General features: G+C 54.6%; 6 protein-coding genes across 6 annotated transcripts; 3 read left to right on the top strand and 3 right to left on the bottom strand.

Annotated features, from left to right (window-relative positions):
- Positions 1 to 680: 680 nt before the first annotated feature.
- Positions 681 to 1,283, bottom strand: CCOS01_15724 (uncharacterized protein; the record flags this gene model as incomplete). Its single annotated transcript, XM_060463862.1, has 1 exon — positions 681 to 1,283. One exon carries the CDS (start codon positions 1,281 to 1,283, stop codon positions 681 to 683), a length of 603 nt encoding a protein of 200 aa, XP_060305617.1.
- Positions 1,284 to 3,632: 2,349 nt separating this feature from the next.
- On the top strand, positions 3,633 to 4,884 carry CCOS01_15723 (deuterolysin metalloprotease; the record flags this gene model as incomplete). The annotated part of the gene is made up of 4 exons (XM_060463861.1): positions 3,633 to 3,861; positions 3,918 to 4,606; positions 4,667 to 4,796; positions 4,859 to 4,884. The coding sequence occupies 4 exons, from the start codon at positions 3,633 to 3,635 to the stop codon at positions 4,882 to 4,884; spliced, it is 1,074 nt and encodes a 357-aa protein (XP_060305616.1).
- Positions 4,885 to 7,626: 2,742 nt separating this feature from the next.
- Positions 7,627 to 7,885, bottom strand: CCOS01_15722 (uncharacterized protein; the record flags this gene model as incomplete). Its single annotated transcript, XM_060463860.1, has 2 exons — positions 7,627 to 7,829; positions 7,876 to 7,885. 2 exons carry the CDS (start codon positions 7,883 to 7,885, stop codon positions 7,627 to 7,629), a joined length of 213 nt encoding a protein of 70 aa, XP_060305615.1.
- Positions 7,740 to 8,314, top strand: CCOS01_15721 (uncharacterized protein; the record flags this gene model as incomplete). The annotated part of the gene is made up of 2 exons (XM_060463859.1): positions 7,740 to 8,059; positions 8,197 to 8,314. The coding sequence occupies 2 exons, from the start codon at positions 7,740 to 7,742 to the stop codon at positions 8,312 to 8,314; spliced, it is 438 nt and encodes a 145-aa protein (XP_060305614.1).
- A 1,532-nt stretch (positions 8,315 to 9,846) lies between these two features.
- CCOS01_15720 (uncharacterized protein) lies at positions 9,847 to 13,579 on the top strand (the record flags this gene model as incomplete). Its single annotated transcript, XM_060463858.1, has 2 exons — positions 9,847 to 12,388; positions 12,441 to 13,579. 2 exons carry the CDS (start codon positions 9,847 to 9,849, stop codon positions 13,577 to 13,579), a joined length of 3,681 nt encoding a protein of 1,226 aa, XP_060305613.1.
- Positions 13,580 to 14,142: 563 nt separating this feature from the next.
- CCOS01_15719 (zinc finger protein) lies at positions 14,143 to 16,625 on the bottom strand (the record flags this gene model as incomplete). The annotated part of the gene is made up of 2 exons (XM_060463857.1): positions 14,143 to 16,164; positions 16,221 to 16,625. 2 exons carry the CDS (start codon positions 16,623 to 16,625, stop codon positions 14,143 to 14,145), a joined length of 2,427 nt encoding a protein of 808 aa, XP_060305612.1.
- Between the last annotated feature and the right edge of the window lie 1,241 nt (positions 16,626 to 17,866).

The following is a 17,866-nucleotide window of genomic DNA, read 5'->3' as shown; positions in this document are numbered from 1 at the left end:
GGCGCCTTGTTGATATTGCCTCTACAGGTGCTAAAGTCGACTACTGGAGTGTTGTCGTCCACGATCCACGGGAATCGGAGCGGGATACCTAGTTGTTGGCGGTGATCTGAGACTATCTTCCCGTCCACCCCGGGCATCGGCTGATGTGACTTAGATTGAAGCCGAAATCCTGCTCCCGAGAGTCGGCAAGGAGAGGAAGGACAAGATGAAGGGCACACGGGCGCGAGGACTCTAGCCCAGCCTCAAAGAAGAGAAATGGGGTTAGGTACCTCCCGATCCTAGAAGAGTTAGAGCTAGCTAGTCCGAACACGGCATATTCCTCTGAGACATCCTGACTTGGACGTTTCCTATGCTTACTTACACAGGCCCTTCCAGAACAATGTGATTTGCCTCGTCGTCACACTCAGCTGGTCGGCCAGGTTCCCCCGTAGACCATGCCCAGGCCACGTTTTCGAGACACGTTATTTTTGACGTTTGCAAAGAAGCTCTCGCGTGACAGGGTGCCTGGATTTGACAAACGGACGTATGCTTAGGACTAGGTCACGATAGGAATATCATACTGAATCAGATAGGGAGGAAGGAGGAAGTGAATCGACAGTTTGCAATAGTTTGACAGGTGGTGTAACGAGGAAACGAGAAAGTATCGATATCGTGTGACTTGACTAACTTGCCGAGACGTCCTAACCAATCGTGACATCGATCGTCTCACTTTCGAATTCACCCGTCAAGACCCCTTCGCCAAACTGCAACTTCTCGAGCGTTGCCTGGCTAAGCTTGTCCGCCGTCGTGGGCCAAACAACCTGCCACTTGCCCTTGACAGCCACCCGTGCCGTCTTGCCGAGCGAATCGAGCGCCACAATGGGCTCCTTGAGGACAATCTCCTGCTCCTGGCTCTCACCGGGCTGGAGGGTGACGAGGTCTTCTGGGCGCGGCGGCATGATCCGGCGGAGCTGAACAGTGTGGACCTCGATCGGTTCGCTCTTGCCCTCGGGCGTGATGGAGACGAGGCCTACCTGAATGGCGAGGGGGTCGAGGGGCGTGTTCCAGCGGAGGATGGTCAGCGGGGCGTCGTGCTTGTTTTCCACGGAGAAGGATAGGGTGGGAGGTTTTTCCGACGTCTGACGGATGCGGAGGGCGAGCTTGGATAGCGCGCCGGCGTGCTGGTTCTCTTCCGCCATGGTGTCTCGGGAGGAACCGCTGCGATTCCAGGTTGAGAGTACGAAGATGAGGGCTACGATGAGGACGATGGGCCGAAAGAGCGAGCGGGCTTGGAGGTTACTCATCGATCTTGGCGGCTGGCTGGTAAGATGGCGGTAGGTGAAGGCGTGAGCGAGTATCGGGGGTTTGTTGCAAGGACTTTTTCTTCTCTCTCAAAGGTGTGTTATGTGGGATTGAGAGAAATAAGGCTACCCTTCCCAAGGCAGGCGAAGTGGGCGTGGTCAGCAGGATGCGCCTGAAGCGGAACAGCTTCCTAAGGCGGGCAAGTGGCATGGAAGATTCCGGCTGACGTCAATTGATCAAATGCGGCCGCCTACCGGTGCCGCTGGGAGGATGGCTTTTGTTGTTTGAATGTCTCATAAAACTAAGAGGCAACGTGGGTGAATTGGAATGAGTTTTGTCGCGAGAACGCGCGCACTAAGCTTTAAATAGGAGAAGAAGCCGTCTGCCGAGGAATGCCCAGCGGCTTCAGCCACGCAAGTTTGGTTCCGTTCCTTTGGGACGGACGAAATGCCACGCTTGCCACGATCCATGACTTGAAGCTACGAATTGCCATAGCCTTCTTGCGATGGTGTCAGCGGCGTAGTTGAAGTGTTCTACGGGAGAGTTCCGATGTAGGCGGCGATGCGATTCATGGTGGACCAAGCTCCCATCTAGAGAACCCGGCAGATCGGGTTTGCGCTTCTATCCGCGACGGAGGCTACCCTATCGCCAGCTAAACTTGCCTACTTGCGATGAACTACCTTAACTAGATGACAGATTCGGCCGGACGGCGGGAGACCCCGCACTCTGCAGGGTATCGATGGAAGAGATGCGCCTTACTATCCCCTGCTCTTACACCCCTCTTAGAGACCACCTACCTAGACTCTAGATCGGTTAAGCTGGCGGCACAACTTCAGACGACGCTACATTGGCATGATGGAGACGCAATCCTTCGGCTCCAAGCTTGGTGCAGGAAAAACTTCGCGCTGGTCTACGGACGAAAGAGGAAGGTCGCCAAAATGCTGCAGGTAAGCAGTGATACGGGGACACGGCGCCGGTGACCCATAATTCCGGCAGACCCACTCCGAACGACAGTTGCTTGCGCGACCACCGGTCTCAGGGTCGAGGCCCTTCGGTGATGTTTCCGTTCTGCTGCCGACGTCATCTCGAACGAGGAAAACGTGAAGACCGTTTCTAGACTCCAACCCATCACAGCTTGTCTCAGTTGATTTGCCGGCATTTCGGGACACACTTCAATTGATAAGAGTACTTTACTTGCTGCTAGATTGGTTTCCCCCCCCCCCCCCTGGGGCACGGAGAATTCCTGTCTTACTCGTCAGCCAGCCCGTGTCTCGCAGCGGCCTAGGGTCAACCTTTGGTGCCAGCCATGTCTCACTCTCGCTCCTTGTCTCTAGGAGACATACAGCAAGGCGCGGTGCGGTTAGCATCTACAGAAGAGGCTACGGCTCCCCGGGCTCCTTGCACGGGTCTTTATCCCCACGATCCCGGAGGCCGTTTGCGGATAGTGGACCTGCTGGCCTAGAGAGAGCCCCATGTAGCCCGCTCCGACCGTAGGATTGGGTCTGTCGGAAAACCTTTCACCCAAGGGGCACGGCAGTTGAAGACTCGTGGTCCTCGTGGCGACTTGCTGATCACTTGCTGATCGGCAAGAGCGTGTCTTTGCTTGGTCGTTAGGTCTCCTCTCATCCTGGTCTCCTAGCACAATCACACGCGTGGTGTTTTGCTAACTTCCAAAGAAACTGGAAGACAACATAGGACACATGTCCAGTGGCGCCAGATGTCTCGTCCATCACCTCAATGAAGTTTCCGCATCTGCTCTTCGTGGCTTACACCAGCCAGGCTGACCCATCGAGTTGGAACCCATAGGTTTCCTCTGCTAGACCGCTTGAGTCCGACGCCTTTGCCGGTTCTAGGCACTGCCCAACTTGTCGTGGAGGATGTAGGTCCGCAGCCGCGCTCCAGCCTGCTATGCTTTGGGATCATGATACACTCACCCTCCTTCTTGGGGTTCTCCTGTTGATCACAACTAAGGTGTGTCTGTCAATTCTTTAGCTCCGACAATGGGCAGAAGCGCCTCCCGCCCCATGGACTCTTCTTAGCCATCGGATCATCCTTTGGAGCCTCCAATTCCTTCCAGACAGCGATTCTCCGTGGCTTGAACCACGGCCGCTCTGCTCCCTAGGCCGGATCGGGAAGAGAAGTTCAGGTTTCATGTCACCTCGGAGTGGCATCGTGGGATGAACGGTGAGATCCGTTGAAGCCTTGATTTCCTGTATAAAGACGATGAGAATTCCATCGACTGAATGGCTTTCTGTTTTGGATCATCACTCTCAACTCCAAACAGCCCTCTCTCAACTTCTCGACTCCTCAGCTTCAACAACCGAGACACTCTCCACTTTGCACAAGTCAAGATGAAGTTCTTCACCGGTCTCACTCTCCTGGCCTCCCTCGTGAGCGCCTCTCCCATCGAGCTCGCACAGAGGGACACTGCGACTCCGCTCCAAGCCAACATCACCAAGAACGGCAATACAGCAGTCAAGATCGCCTTGAAGAACATTGGCAAGACCGATCTCAAGCTCTTCACTCCGGGTACCGTTTTGGACACGGCCGCCGTTGAGAAAGTCGCCGTCTTCAATGGAGGTAAGTAGTAGTACTCTCCCACAATTCAATATCAAAGTGCTGACTCAACCTACAAGACGACCGCCTCCCCTTCGATGGCGTCCGCCTGCGCATGGCACCTCAAAACCTCCTCACCGACGCCTCCTTCCGAACAATCAAGGCCGGCGAGACAATCGAATCCGCAGTCGACTTTGCCGAGCTGCACGACCTGGGTGAGGCCGACGCCTTCAAAGTGAGAGTCAACGGCGGCATCCCCTACGCCCAGGCCGGCTCGACCACCATTGCCGGCGTCTTCAGCATCGCCAGCAACACGCTCAACATCAACAACGTCAACGTCACAAAGGCCGCCATCGTCCGCACCTCGTACAAGCAGATGATCAAGCGCACCATTGTCCAGTCCGACTGCAAGGGCACCCAGAACACCACCGTCACCAACGCCCTCGCCAGCTGCTCCAAGCTCGCTCGCGCCGCCGCCGACTACGTCTCCAAGGACGACAAGCGCTTGAACGAGTACTTCAAGTCGACGACCGCCGCCAGCAAGAAGATTGTCGTCGACACCTTCAACAAGGTCGCTTCCGAATGCGGTAGCCGCAACACGGGCGTCTCCAAGCAGTACTGCAGCGACGTCTACAAGTCTTGCTCGCCTGGTGTCTTGGCTTACACCGTCCCGGCTTACAAGTACATGGTCAACTGCCCCTTGTACTTCACCGCGCTTCCTCTGCTCACCACTGGTTGCCACAACCAGGACCAGTCGACCACCACTCTGGTAAGTACAGCACTTTACTGAAGATCATCGAGCTTGAGCTGACCAGTTTGACTTTTTCAGCACGAGATGACCCACTTGCTCGAGGTCAAGGGAACACTGGACTATGGCATCTACGGCTACACTGCCTTGAAGACTCTCACGAGCGCTCAGAACCTCAACCACGCTGACACCTATGCGGTCTATGCCAATGGTAAGTCGATTCAACTCTCAAGACACAATAAGGAAAGCCATGGCTAACAATGAGATTTCCAGCTGTCAACCAGGGCAAGACTTGCTAGTCGCAATAAGGAGTTGAGAGTTTTCGTACATATCCACCACAAAGACTATCCAGTTCTTCTGTGCATATTCAACGGGACCGACTACGCTAGGAGTTTACACTGCTCCATGTATGGGCGCCGGTTCCTCTTAATGGTTAATTACTAGTATCAGGGTTTGGGATCGGGAATTAGAGGGCATTTAGATCTGCCATTTTCAATCTTTTCCATAGAAACGAAATCACGATTCATTCAGATTTAACAAGTGCCCGATTAAATGATTAATGACTCCAATGTGATAGGGATTATTGAAAGACTCTGTAACTATTCGCAGATGGCCTCAAATTGAAGCAGAAGAGCTAGGCAGGGCGTTTGTTTGCTCTAAAGCCTCCCAAGGCGACACAAGATAGTTTCGTTTTACGAAGCAATGCGGACCGAAAGGTCTGTGGCTCATTCTTTGCAGTACACACATAATAGACATTAGCTTATCAGGGACTCTATACTAACCATAAACGAGGTTGATGAATCGTTCAAACAAGGTCTTTGGAGAAGAGTAGTAAGAATAGAGCTACATACAAGACCGCCGATTAGTGCCTGTCTGAACTTCTCCGTCAGTTACGTTCCATGTAAACCGTTCCGTTGGGGAAGGAAACGAGCAGAGACAAGTCTTTGCCAGAGACATGTAAGCCGGTATATTCTCAGGTGTTGCACCAAACATGACTGACCATGGTCTCACTTGGTAACTCGCTGTGTTGCATTCCAAAGTCCCAACGTTCAACCAACGACAAGTCTGACACACAGCCCTGGGCCCTCGTACCCGTTGGAACCGAGACCTTTAGCGACCCAGGGGGTGCCCATCCGATTTTGGGGGTTAGGGGCGGCACTTGGACACAGATAACACGTCCGACAGGGCAGAGACAGTGACGTGCAGAACGACCCGATCCTCGCCTGCTGGGAATGGAAGCTTTGGAAGCTCGTCCCTGTTTGTGAGCCGCAGTTTTTGCAAATTCCGACTGGGGGGCCGGCTCTACAGGATGCTCCGGGCGGCGGTCGGGTTGGGCATACGTGTGGTCCCCGGGCGCTAACGGCAAGGCGCAGTAGCACAGTAGATGCAAGCTTGACATTTGTTGTAAGATGTCTTCTTCTACGGAAGTACGGATACCTTAGAATGAGATGAAGTCCCGTTCTTAGCTCCTCAATTTTGAATATCAAAGGCGGGCCCGGCCTTGGGGGCCGAGAGGGGCGAAGCTCAATAATTCACTCGACAATTTCACATGGAATTGAATAGTTGGAAACAAGTTCGGAGTCCGGGCTGGAAACTGGCAAAGACTCGAAATAACATCGTATCAATCCCGACCCGCTGGGACATTGGACCGGGGGTCGCCGGAGCCAGCCGTTGGCCTGAACCTGAGATCCAAATCACACAATATTGAGCCCCGCTGAGTGGGATCGTCGACCGTTTGTTCGCACTCGGGCCCATCAGCGGGTGCCGGCAATCGAACCTTCGAATGACTCCTCAATGCTCACAGTGTCGCACTTTGTACTCAGGAATCCGTAAGTGGATATTGCGAGATGCGTACGCATCGATCTATGGGCATTCGGGTGCCACTACTGTTTGCTCTGCTCGCCTTGGATGCGCAAAAGCCACAGACGCAAGATAGGTACGAGGTCTGCAGACTTAAGGCTGTCGTCGTGGGGGTCTTTTGATACGTGCTAGTCCTGCAGGACGAAAAGTATGCCGAGTCGTGGCCTGCATCTTGTCCGTGCATTATTACACGCGCGGGCGTCAGAGCCTCGAAAGGTGAAGGAGCAGAGGCAAGGTTTGCTGGAATGTTCCGTGAGCCTGTTTGGTCTTTTTGGTGCGTTTGGTACAATCCCTTTTATTAGGTATCATTGCGGCGGACCGAGGAACGGCGCAGGGCACCCGCGTAGAGTTTTGGGCCGTTCGGACTGGGAAAAGTGTAAAGCTTGCGAAGAAAGCACCGAAGCAAGGGATATGGGATGAGCTTGCGTTGCAGGTCGGCACGTTGCGAAGGGAGACGGTCGCAGTGGGAGGAAGGGCCAAGACGAAAGGGATGGCGGGATGTCTGGGATGTCGCGTCTTGTCACTTGTCAAGTTCCAGATGGAGGAAAGATTCCGTACGAAGGCGAAGGCTGAGGGGTTGATCAAATTTGGGAAGATTTCGTCGGCTGAAAGTGAGAGAGCATGACAGTTCTTGTCGCGATTTGAGCCCAAATACCAGCAGAAAAGATGGTTACAGATGTTCAAGCCATCAAGACTCGACAATCCATCCAGTCAGTCTCTGTATCCATACTGTATGCCGTGCAAAACACCTTGGGGGATAGCAACATGTTTGTTTGCGTGCGTTCTTGTCGTGATTTGGGAGGTGGGCTGTGGACAAGTATCAGGGGGTGGCGAGTTACGTAGTGGGGTGGTCTTCCATGTGCCAACAGGATATATCTTCTTGTGTGTCTTGCGAAAAAGGTACGAACGAATGCTGCAGCTCTGGGGCGATGCCGACACAGTGTGATAGGGCCGGTTCGGCTATTCTCCCGTGGCATGCCGCACCGAATTCTGGGTGTCCGTCGTCGTCGCTTGCTTCCCGCACCTCCATCCGCTCCTATTTTGCCAACCAGTGACGACAAAGCTGCAGGAACAGCCGGCGTCGAATGACGACGATCAGATAGCGGCGGTGCTAAAGAGAAGCATCCCTTGAGGACACTGTGTCTGACACACCTGATCTGCTGGATCAGCGATTCCGTCAATCAAGAATCCAAGATGGTCCTCCGCATCGACAGACTCGGCGAGTGATCCGTTGCTCGACGGGCTCGACGGGCTTGAGGGCGGCGTTGGATAGGTTCCGATTCGGCAGCCAACCATGGAAACGAATGGGGGAAACCCACCACTGACCTCAGACAGCCACGATCTCTCCAAGACACTGAAGACAGTGACGGGACCACCTGGCGCCGTGTACACTGTAGACCGAGCCTTTGAGTGTCTGTGCTGCGTGGTGCGTGTGTACATACTATGTATTCGTATGCAGCACAGTGGACAGCAGCAGGCCGGCCAGCAGCTAGCTCCCGGGAGCGGTGGAGAGTCGAGGTCGCAGTCCAGTCGGGTCTTGTGGATCGTCGTCTTCAAGAACGCAGGTCCAGCCACATTCGCAGGCTCGCAACCCGTCACAGAAGTTCCCCGGTGGTAAGGTACGGCGTAATGGTGGAGGACTCGATGGCGACGGGCATTTTTGCTTGGTGAGGAAGTGTGGAATGCCGGTACTGAGTATCCGTACGGAGTCCAGCAGTGCACTGTGCTGAGCTGACCTCATCCCTTTGCAGCGAGCGGGCGAAACCTTGTAACAGAAAGCCTGGCAACTGCAGGATTGCGACACCGGCCACTAGGCAACTCGGGTCAAGACCGGAAAGCCATGTCGATTCGGACTGGGCGAGCGGCTAGGGGGGCTGGCACAAGGGTTCGGGACGCGGAGCCCTAACAAGGACCCTGAATTCTCTGTGTTGAATATCGGGAGGTTATGGTAGCATTGGTGGTATTGGTGATGGCTGAATCTAGGTAGGTAGTCGAAGGCTCGAAGCTACACTGCGTGTCTGGTTAGTAGATGGGGCGGTAGCACAGAGACTAAGGTAAGGTATGGAGGTTTGTTGGACGAACCTGATCACCAAGCCGGTGTTCCGCTTTTCCACCGGTTGTTATGGAGTTTGGCAGATCATGCTGTTTGGGTTAGAAAACTTGGGAAATCCCCGCGATTTCAGTTTGCCACGGTTTGAGGCTTCCAAGGGGTGGTTCTGGTGTCGCGAGAGTCTACCACGAAGTATTCGTAGCGGGAGGAGGAGAAGTCACTACGCAGTAGGTAGATGTACGTACTCCGTACTCCGTCGAGGAATAGAAGTGGTGGTGGTGGTGGTGGTGGTGGCAGGTGAAGGCAGTGGTGCAGTGGTACGCTCTTTCCCCTCCCTTTTGAAACTGGGGGAGAAGTTGCGAGCCCTGAGTGGCTGAGGTGAGGCGATGGGTGGGGCTCGCTTGACGGGAATGGCGGGGCTGGACAGTGCCAAAGCCCTTCAACGTGTCTAGCACAGTATACATGGCCTCTCCGGTGGTTTGTCTGCCCAGTGCTGTGCGCGTAGCCCGTGGTGTTTCCTCTCTCTCATCTCCTGGCCTTGCACAAGCCTGCAAAGGCCCCAAGGCCCCCCCTTTCGGTCAAAGGTGATCCCAGTCAGCCGGGCGCTGCCCTGGTCGTACGACGGACGCCCACAAACTGTTTCTGTACTGCACTGTGTACTTGCAATACCCCCAAGAGCTTCCCTTGCCTTCCATCCAGAACCCGCCTGTCGCCAGTTCGACCGGGTCTTTCTGACTTCCCATTCATTGGCATGGGGCAAGGTACGGATTGCGGGCACTGGGCTGGCTGACAGAGACCCCAACTTCCTCCCTCCTTCCTCGAGGAACCGACCTTCGAGACTCAAAGTGACTTCCATGCTTGGCTTACCCCCGGTGCGTGTGCGTGTATCTTTGCTTCACCCCCCCAAAAAACCCAAAGCTGACAGGGTCAAAAAAAGAAGAGAAAGTGAGCAAGAGCATTCAAACCATCTGCTCCTGCTCCCTCTTCCCAAACGAACCACCACTTCTTCCCCCCATCTTCAACTCCATCTTCAACTTCAACTTCATCTTCACTTCCGTCCAACGAATTCTCCCATCCATCAACAAACCTTTGGTTGATACCCCAGACGCATCCACAGCTGCATCCATCCCACTTGTTGTGTGTGTACCTACTCTTCCTCGTTGTGGGCTCCGATTTACTTCGCTAGCCCAACCCACATTCACATGGTCCTCTGCCGCCGTCGGACCATCGACACCACCACCTCGAACACAACCTCGCCGACGCCCTCAGCTGCTCCTATGTCTCGCCTGCTCTGTAAACAACACTGGGAAGCGTTGATGTAAATCCCTTCCGCATAAAACACACACAGATCATGCTGCGACGGCCTCCAGGCGACGGGAGGCGCGTTGCTCGTCAGCGAACTTACCTCCTTGCTCTCGCTGTACTCGCCATCTCATGCCTCCCACTCGCCGATGCTCAACAACAGCAAAAACCCATCGAGCCGGTAGCCCAGATACATAGAATCCATCAACACCAAACCCCTGCTGGAAGCAGTCAACACGAAGCTGTTCGTGATGCCCTCCCCGACGCTGCCGCCCGCAACTGGGCCGCTACCAACATCAAGGCCGACAATGCTGTCGAGTCTCCGAGGCGCCGAAACTCCGTAACCTCGAAGCAACCCCAACCTCAACCCAATAACAAACAACCACACGACCGTCGGTCCAACCCCGACAACATACTTATTCCTCACGATGCGAGCGCCATCGCAACTTTGGCTCCGGCTCAGTCCGTCCGAGCACCTCCTTCTGGACATCGACCCATTGCCTCCCGCGTTGGCGGTGGTGGGATCTCTACGCAGCACCATGCGCGGAGTCTGAAGGATTGGGAAGTAGAAGACTTCGTTCTTATGGCGACCGTCGATGGACACCTCTATGCCACTGATCGCAACCACGCCACCGAACGCTGGCATCTCGAGGTTGACCAGTCCATGGTTGAGACCAAACATTACCGTCTCAACGCCTCCGACCTGGACGACGACTACAACCACATCGATCACTACATCTGGGCCATCGAGCCCAATCGCGATGGAGACATTTACTACTGGTCTCCAGCTGGCTCCACCGAGCCCAGACTACTATCCACGGGCTTGACCATGAAACAGATGGTCGACGAGGGCGCCTCGGCCCTCGACAATCCGCCAATCGTCTATACTGGTACCAAGAAGACTACCATGATTACACTCGATGCCGCTACAGGTCGTGTGCTCAAGTGGTTTGGCTCTGGCGGCTCACACGTCAACGAAGCAGAGAGCTGCCTACGCCCGAATGCACTCTACGACCAGAATAACGAAGAGTGTAGCTCGACTGGTACGATCACGCTTGGTCGTACCGAGTACGAGGTTGGCATTGCCCGCAGAGACGGTCGCCCGATCGCTACACTCAAGTTCTTTGACTGGACTCCCAACACAAACGACTACGACCTGCTTAACCAACACCACCAGTCCATCGACCAGCGCTACCATACCACCACCCACGATGGCAAGATTTATGGTGTTGACTACGCCAATGCCCACAAGGACAAACTGCCCATTTTTTGCAACGCGCAGTTTGCTTCGCCTGTAGTCAAGGTTTTCGACGTCTGCAGGCCCGTGGGATTGGAACCGTTGAGCAACCCCGACCTCATCGTCCTTCCTCAGCCTGTCCCACCAGCCAAGGATGACAGCAACGCTCGTATCCGAAGTCAGCGTATATTCGTCAACCAGACAGACATGGGCAACTGGTACGCCTTGTCTGGGCGCTCCTATCCTCTCATCTTGGATGCTCCCGTAGCCAAGACCTCGTCGCCAGACTGGCTGCAGCTTGCTCAGCCATGGGGCAAGTTAAACGAGACGCAGCGGGTCGGCGCAATGGTTGGAACCCACTACATGGATGGTGTCATCAGGGGCAAGATCTATCAGCCTCCCAGTCTACCCGGACGCGCAGAAGCGTCTGATGCAGTGGTGGACCCTGAAAATCACCCAGTGCTGCCCACTACTGTGCCGCACGACGATCCTGTCGAGACGCCCACCATCGTCAACAAAGTCAAGTCGATTCCTCATCACGTTTCCAACAGTGTAATCGACTTTTTCTCCAACCCTGTCTTGATTGTGCTCATTGTTTCTGTTCTGTTTTACTATCAGAAGGATCTACGTCGGTGGTACAAAACTAAGACGACAAAATGGTATATGCGAGACGAGGCTGCTTCCGATACAGAGGATATGGGTGCCGATGCCACTCCTGAGCAAACGGTACATGACGAGATCCCACCATCCGCTCCTCAGCGGGCGGCCGCACCTTTAGTGCCAGAAGAGCCTGTTGCCGACAAGAAGCCAGTATCCGAGGATGGGGTTCCCTCTGTTGAGCCTGCCCCTGAGAAAGAGAAGGATGATGACAAGATGCCTATCGCGGATCCATCGGCTCCCGGTGCCGAGACCCAGACTTCTGCCACCCCCCCTGAACCTGGCACCCCTGAGGTCAAGAAGAAGAAGCCCGCTCACCGTGGCCGTCGCGGAGGCACGAAGCACCGCAAGGGGAAGAAGAGAGAAGAAATGTCTCAATCTCGCGATGACGAGCCACGTGCTTCCGTTGAGGAAGCTGTCAATAAGGCAAAGAAGTTGGGTGTACAGGCTACTGGTCTGGAGCCCGATGTCATGACCATGACAAACGACATGCAAACTGTGGGAGAATCGATCATCAAGATGGGCGGCATCGAAGTTGACACCGAGAACCAACTCGGCACAGGCAGCAATGGTACCCTGGTCTTTGCCGGTCGATTCGATGGCCGCGAAGTAGCTGTCAAGCGGATGCTTATCCAGTTCTACGACATTGCTTCCCAGGAGACAAAGTTGCTGCGAGAGAGCGACGACCATCCCAATGGTAAGACAGAAACATGGCTGCTTTCAAGGAAGTATCTAACAATTAATTCTAGTCATTCGATACTACGCTCAACAGCAACGCGATGGGTTCCTGTACATTGCTCTCGAGCGCTGTGCAGCCTCTCTGGCTGATGTCATTGAGAAGCCTCATCACTTCACCCGACTGGCTCAAGCAGGCAAGATGGATTTGCCAGGTGTCTTGTACCAAATCACTAACGGCATCCACCATCTACACAACCTTCGCATTGTCCACCGCGATCTCAAGCCTCAGAACATTTTGGTCAACATGGGCAAGGATGGACGACCGCGCCTTCTTGTATCCGATTTTGGTCTCTGCAAAAAGCTAGAGGGTGGTCAGTCCTCCTTCGGTGCCACTACTGGCCGCGCTGCGGGAACGTCTGGCTGGCGAGCCCCTGAACTGCTACTCGACGACGACGCCAGGGACACTGCCACTATGGAGTCCAGTATCCAGAGTGGATCGGGCTCTATCCTGGTTGGTTCCGACATGATGTCCAACCGCCGTGCTACTCGCTCCATTGACATATTCAGCTTGGGCTTGGTGTTTTTCTATGTCCTGACGAATGGTTCCCATCCTTTCGACTGTGGCGATCGCTACATGAGGGAGGTGAACATCCGCAAGGGCAACTACAACTTGGCGCCACTGGATGCTCTTGGCGACTTTGCCTATGAGGCAAAGCATCTCATCGGCTCGATGTTGGATGCGAATCCGAAGGAGCGCCCTTCAGCTCGCGATGTCATGGCTCATCCGTTCTTCTGGTCTGCCAAGAAGCGCCTTGCTTTCTTGTGCGACGTCTCGGATCACTTTGAGAAGGAACCCAGAGACCCCCCAAGTGATCATCTTGTTCATTTGGAGAAGCATGCTCCGGCGATCACCAAGGGAGATTTCCTTCGGCTTCTGCCACGAGACTTTGTGGACTCTTTGGGCAAGCAGCGCAAATACACTGGGTCCAAGCTGCTTGATCTGTTGAGAGCTCTGCGCAATAAGAAGAACCATTACGAGGATATGCCCGACGCGCTAAAGCGGGCAGTTGGTCCTTTGCCAGAAGGTTACTTGGCGTTCTGGACAGTCAAGTTTCCTAGACTTTTGCTAGATTGTTGGAACGTGGTGTGGACCGTGGAATGGGATAGTACTGATCGGTTCCGGGAGTACTATGAGCCAGCCGGTCTTTGAGATGTCGATACGCATAAAAGTCAATGATTTTGCCATGCTTTCAAACTTGTTCTACTTTTCCGTGATCTGATAAGCTCCCCTAGTGGAATTGTAAAAAATGTTGGAGAGCCTCCTGATACCTACTCAGAATCTTCGATTCCAATGCTGTAGTAATAAGTATACTGCAAAAAGTAGTCTACTTTTCGTAGCCCGAAGTTATATGTATCAGATCCACTACTTGCCCTTGCACAGACAGACGCGTAAGAAAATTACCTTTGGCAGGTCGCCAGGTCTATCCGGGTCCTCACTGCTCGAGACGATCTACAAGGTACATGTCATGACCCAGAGCGGTAGGTAGCCACACATTTGCTCTATTCATTGAAGACCTGTTACTTTTCTCTGGTCTATTGTGTCTGTTACTCTTTCTTTTCTTTATACCTCCTGAAAACTGCAGACCACCCACGTATGGCCAAATCCTTTAAGTGTTCAGCAATCTTTTACACGCTGCGAGGCTCGATGTACCGTCAAACAGTGTCGTTCATCACCCCCATCTCAGAACGCCTTGTGAGGCATCTCCCAGCTTCTCAACCCCACTGGACAAGCACCTTCTTGCCCTTCTTCTTCTTGCCACCTGTGCTCTGACCAGCTTCCTCGTCTTCCCTCTCCGATACATTCTCGCTCGCGGCTCCGCTTCCTGGGGCCGATCCCCAGCTGAAGTTACTGGCAGCGCCGCCCAGATCGCGTCGCACACCTCGTCCCGATCCATAGCCAAAGATTGTTGTGAGGGGCTTCTGTGCCGGAGGCAACGCGGGGAAAGCAGATGATGGTGGCGGTCGACCGGCTGGTGTCGAGCGCACGGGTCCTGCGGAGCCCGAGGATCTCGAAGCGGAGGGGTTGTTCGGCCCAATCCAGGATGGCTGTGGTGCCGTCGACTTGGAGGACGAGGCCGCGGGGAGGGCAGGGAAGGCCGATGGCGCTGGAGGGCGAGAGGAGCCCGACGTGGAAACCCAGTTCGCCGAAGCGGCCGGGGCCACCGGTTTAGGCCCCGAGGCGCCGGCTCGGGTGCTGTTCTTCAGCCTCAACACGCGGTTGGAGTGCTTCTGGTTCGAGCTCGGTGCGGCAGCTGGCGCAGTGGGGGACGGCGAGGCTGCACTAGCCCAGCCGCTTGAAGCCGTCGTCGCGCCGTGCATACCGCCCAAGCCAGGCAGAGACGGGTAGTCTTCGTTGATGGCTCTCCAGTCCTGCCACGCTTTGTGCAGAGCCGCGACCTTGCTCTTATCCTCGAATAGGTCAGCAACTTCACGGACCAATGTACCCAATGCGTTTGACGATGTATCAGCGAAGAGCGAGAAGAAGGCATCGACCAGTTGAGGGGCGGTCAAACTTCCTTTTCGGAAATTTGAAATGTAATCGCGGAACTCCTTCATCTTAGACTGATCGTGGCCAAGCAGGTTTGAAGCGCGCTCAACGACGCCTTGGTGGCGCAGCATCACCGCTCTCTCCTGAGGAGGCAATGATGCAATGTCAGTCACATTGAGCTGCTCCATCTCGGCCGTAGGCAGCGCAGGCGCAGGTCCGGCTGCAGCTGCAGGGGCTTGACGTGATGAACCCCCAGGTGCCGGCGCACCATTACCTCGGCGAGACGAAGAAGCGGGTGTCGTACTCGCTGGCTGGGAGAGAGAACCGCCAAAGGTACGGTTAGTAACTGACTGTGCCGAGTGGATTGCCATTTGTCTTTGGAAGGCAAGCTCATCCCGACGCAGCGGTTGCGCAGAGCTATGAGGTATGGGTTCGGCATTGGGATCCCGGCCACGGCCACGGCCTTGGCGTCCGCTGGAGGGACCATCGCCACCGCTGCCGCCGCTTCTACCGCCGCCACCTCCTCCACGTCTCTCAGTCTCGTATGTCGATCTGTAGTCAAAGCCTGACATGTTGACTACCCTCGCATCTCTCCGCACATCCTTGGACAGAGAGTTGGCATGCTCTTCCAGTTGATGCGCCTTCAAGTCCATTTCCGACTCAAAGACGACGAATTTCTTCTCTAGGCATTCCTTGTCCAGACAGGGGAAATGGTCTTTTTCAAAGTGCTTCTCCAAAGCATTGTAGTTGACAAAGTAGTGGGGGTGTCTCGAGTCTCTCCGGTCGCAGATGAAACATCTTTCGTGCTTTTCGCGGCAGTGATCAAAGAGCTTATCGTCGTCGTAGAAGCGCGATCCGCAGAACCCGCATAGGGGATGTCCCTTGAAGCCCGTCTGGTCAATGGCACCTGGCCTGTCGTCTCCGTGCCTCATATGCTTCTCGAGCTCCTTGTCCGCAAAGAGTTCATGCTCATGGGTAAAGACCTTCTTGTTTCTGGTACACAGGTCGCACATCTTCATATGATGCGTTGAACGAACGTGTCTATGAAGATCTGGCCAGCCTAAACCGGCAAAGACACAGTCTTCCGCGGGGCAATTGTATCGCAGGAGCACGACAGTGTCGCCGACAATTTCCTCATTGGTATATCGGATGCCAATGTTGCTGTCGAAGCTCGTGATGTCGGCGTCGGTATAGTCCTCGTATCGCTTGTTCGCATCGTCCGTGAAAACGACAAAGGGAGAAGCAGTCTTGCTTGAAGTTAGTCTCGGCGTATCAATGGCGCGTCAGTGTAAGTAAGACTTACTCGACAATGAGGACAGTCCTTGGTCTTGTACAGGGCTCTCATGCGTAGACCACAGATGTGGCAGGTCTTATGGTTGCATGGTGCAATCGAGTGGAACTTGATGGGCTCTGCGCAAATGAAGCACACCTCTCCGTCGCTGCTCGCGGTATCATCGTCCGCTGCAGCCGTACGTGTGAGCACCTTGTTATCGGCTTTGGTGACGGGGGCCTGTGATGCGCTCGAGGTTTCTGGCTGGGTTGACGCAGCAGCGTTATTACCGCCTCTGCCACGTCCTCCTCTTCCTCTTCCACGGGTTCCAGCGTTGGCTCCTCCTCCACCTCCACCACCGCCGCCGCGACCTCTTCCACGGTTGCGATTACCCCTCGAGGGGTTCGAGTCGCCGCCGGCAGCGTGAGTATCAGCCATCGGGAGAGTCGTCTTTCTCGTAGATAATGAGACTGTCGAGTCGGCTGGACAATCCTGCCGAGACCAACGGTCTTACACTGGCAGTGCCTTTCTTGGATGCGCGAAATTGGTCCTCCACTTGAGCTTGCTTGTGGGCCGGTGTAGCTGCAACTGAACAGCTCGTTCCAGATTGCGTGCAGTGACTTGAAGAGGTAGCGTAAATTGGTAAGAGAGTAGGAAAAGGCCGGGATACAGACGGGCAACCCGGTACTTTTAATCGGGCGCTGCGAGACGATGTACGTCGAAATTAATGATTATGTGTGGCTCCCAAGGGAACCGCGAGTGGGTTGGATTGGCTCTGGCATTGGTGGGTGGAGGGAACTCATGGCGGGGTCCAGCAAAAAAAAGTCCCCTTCCATTGCTCGTTGAGGTGGCAGCTGCTGCCACTGAGAGTACTAACTTCCATTCTGGTAAGCGACCGCCGACCGGGGTTTCTCCGTGCTCTCGGTGTGCGTCATTCACCCCTGCAACCGCCATACCGCCATGCCGCCATCTGAAGAAGCTTCGAGGCTTACATAACACAGCAACAACCACGAGCTGACAGCTGAGCTTCGCGGAGTCACCAGCCGGTTCCAGGCCACATTTGTGGCTTTGCACTCGACTCATCGAGGCGGTGCAAGAGGCATTCGAAGTCTTTCTCAATGGATGTCAGATATCTCGATTTAGAATCGCCTCTGCCTTACCTCAGGTACCCCAATATGAGTTGCATACAAAATGACTCATCTGTAATCATCGTTTCTCTGCTGTAGCTGAAGCATTGTTGTGCGGTGCCAGTTTCTCTCTCATTCGATGCCTATGGTCTTGCATCATTGACTTCCCAAAATATGTTGCGTCATTGGACAGGCAGAGGACTAAACCAGTATCTTAATAGAGTGTATTTCAAGGGAGACTAGTCTCGACCGATTCCAAAGGCCGAGCTAGCCTAGATTCTCTACCTCAGGTAGCGTAGAGCCTGCAGTTGCAGCCACAGCTGCAACATCCAGCATGGCCAAATACTAAGTATGTAAAGATGCCATGGCGACAACGAACCCACCCTCTACTGATATCCTCCTCCAACAACCACACTAGAAGGCACTTCGCGATTCGCCATCCATTTGCTGCCTGTACCCGACCCGGATGTCCAACCAAACCGCCCGGAAAGTTCTGATTGCCCATCCCAAACCAGAAAGACGCTATTGCTTTAAATCGCACCGCTTGTCCGT

This window comes from Colletotrichum costaricense (genome assembly GCF_030867565.1).
Source record: "Colletotrichum costaricense strain IMI 309622 chromosome Unknown Scaffold_25.1, whole genome shotgun sequence".
NCBI classification, from domain to species: Eukaryota; Fungi; Ascomycota; class Sordariomycetes; order Glomerellales; family Glomerellaceae; genus Colletotrichum; species Colletotrichum costaricense.
This window is presented reverse-complemented; position numbering and strand designations above follow the sequence as displayed.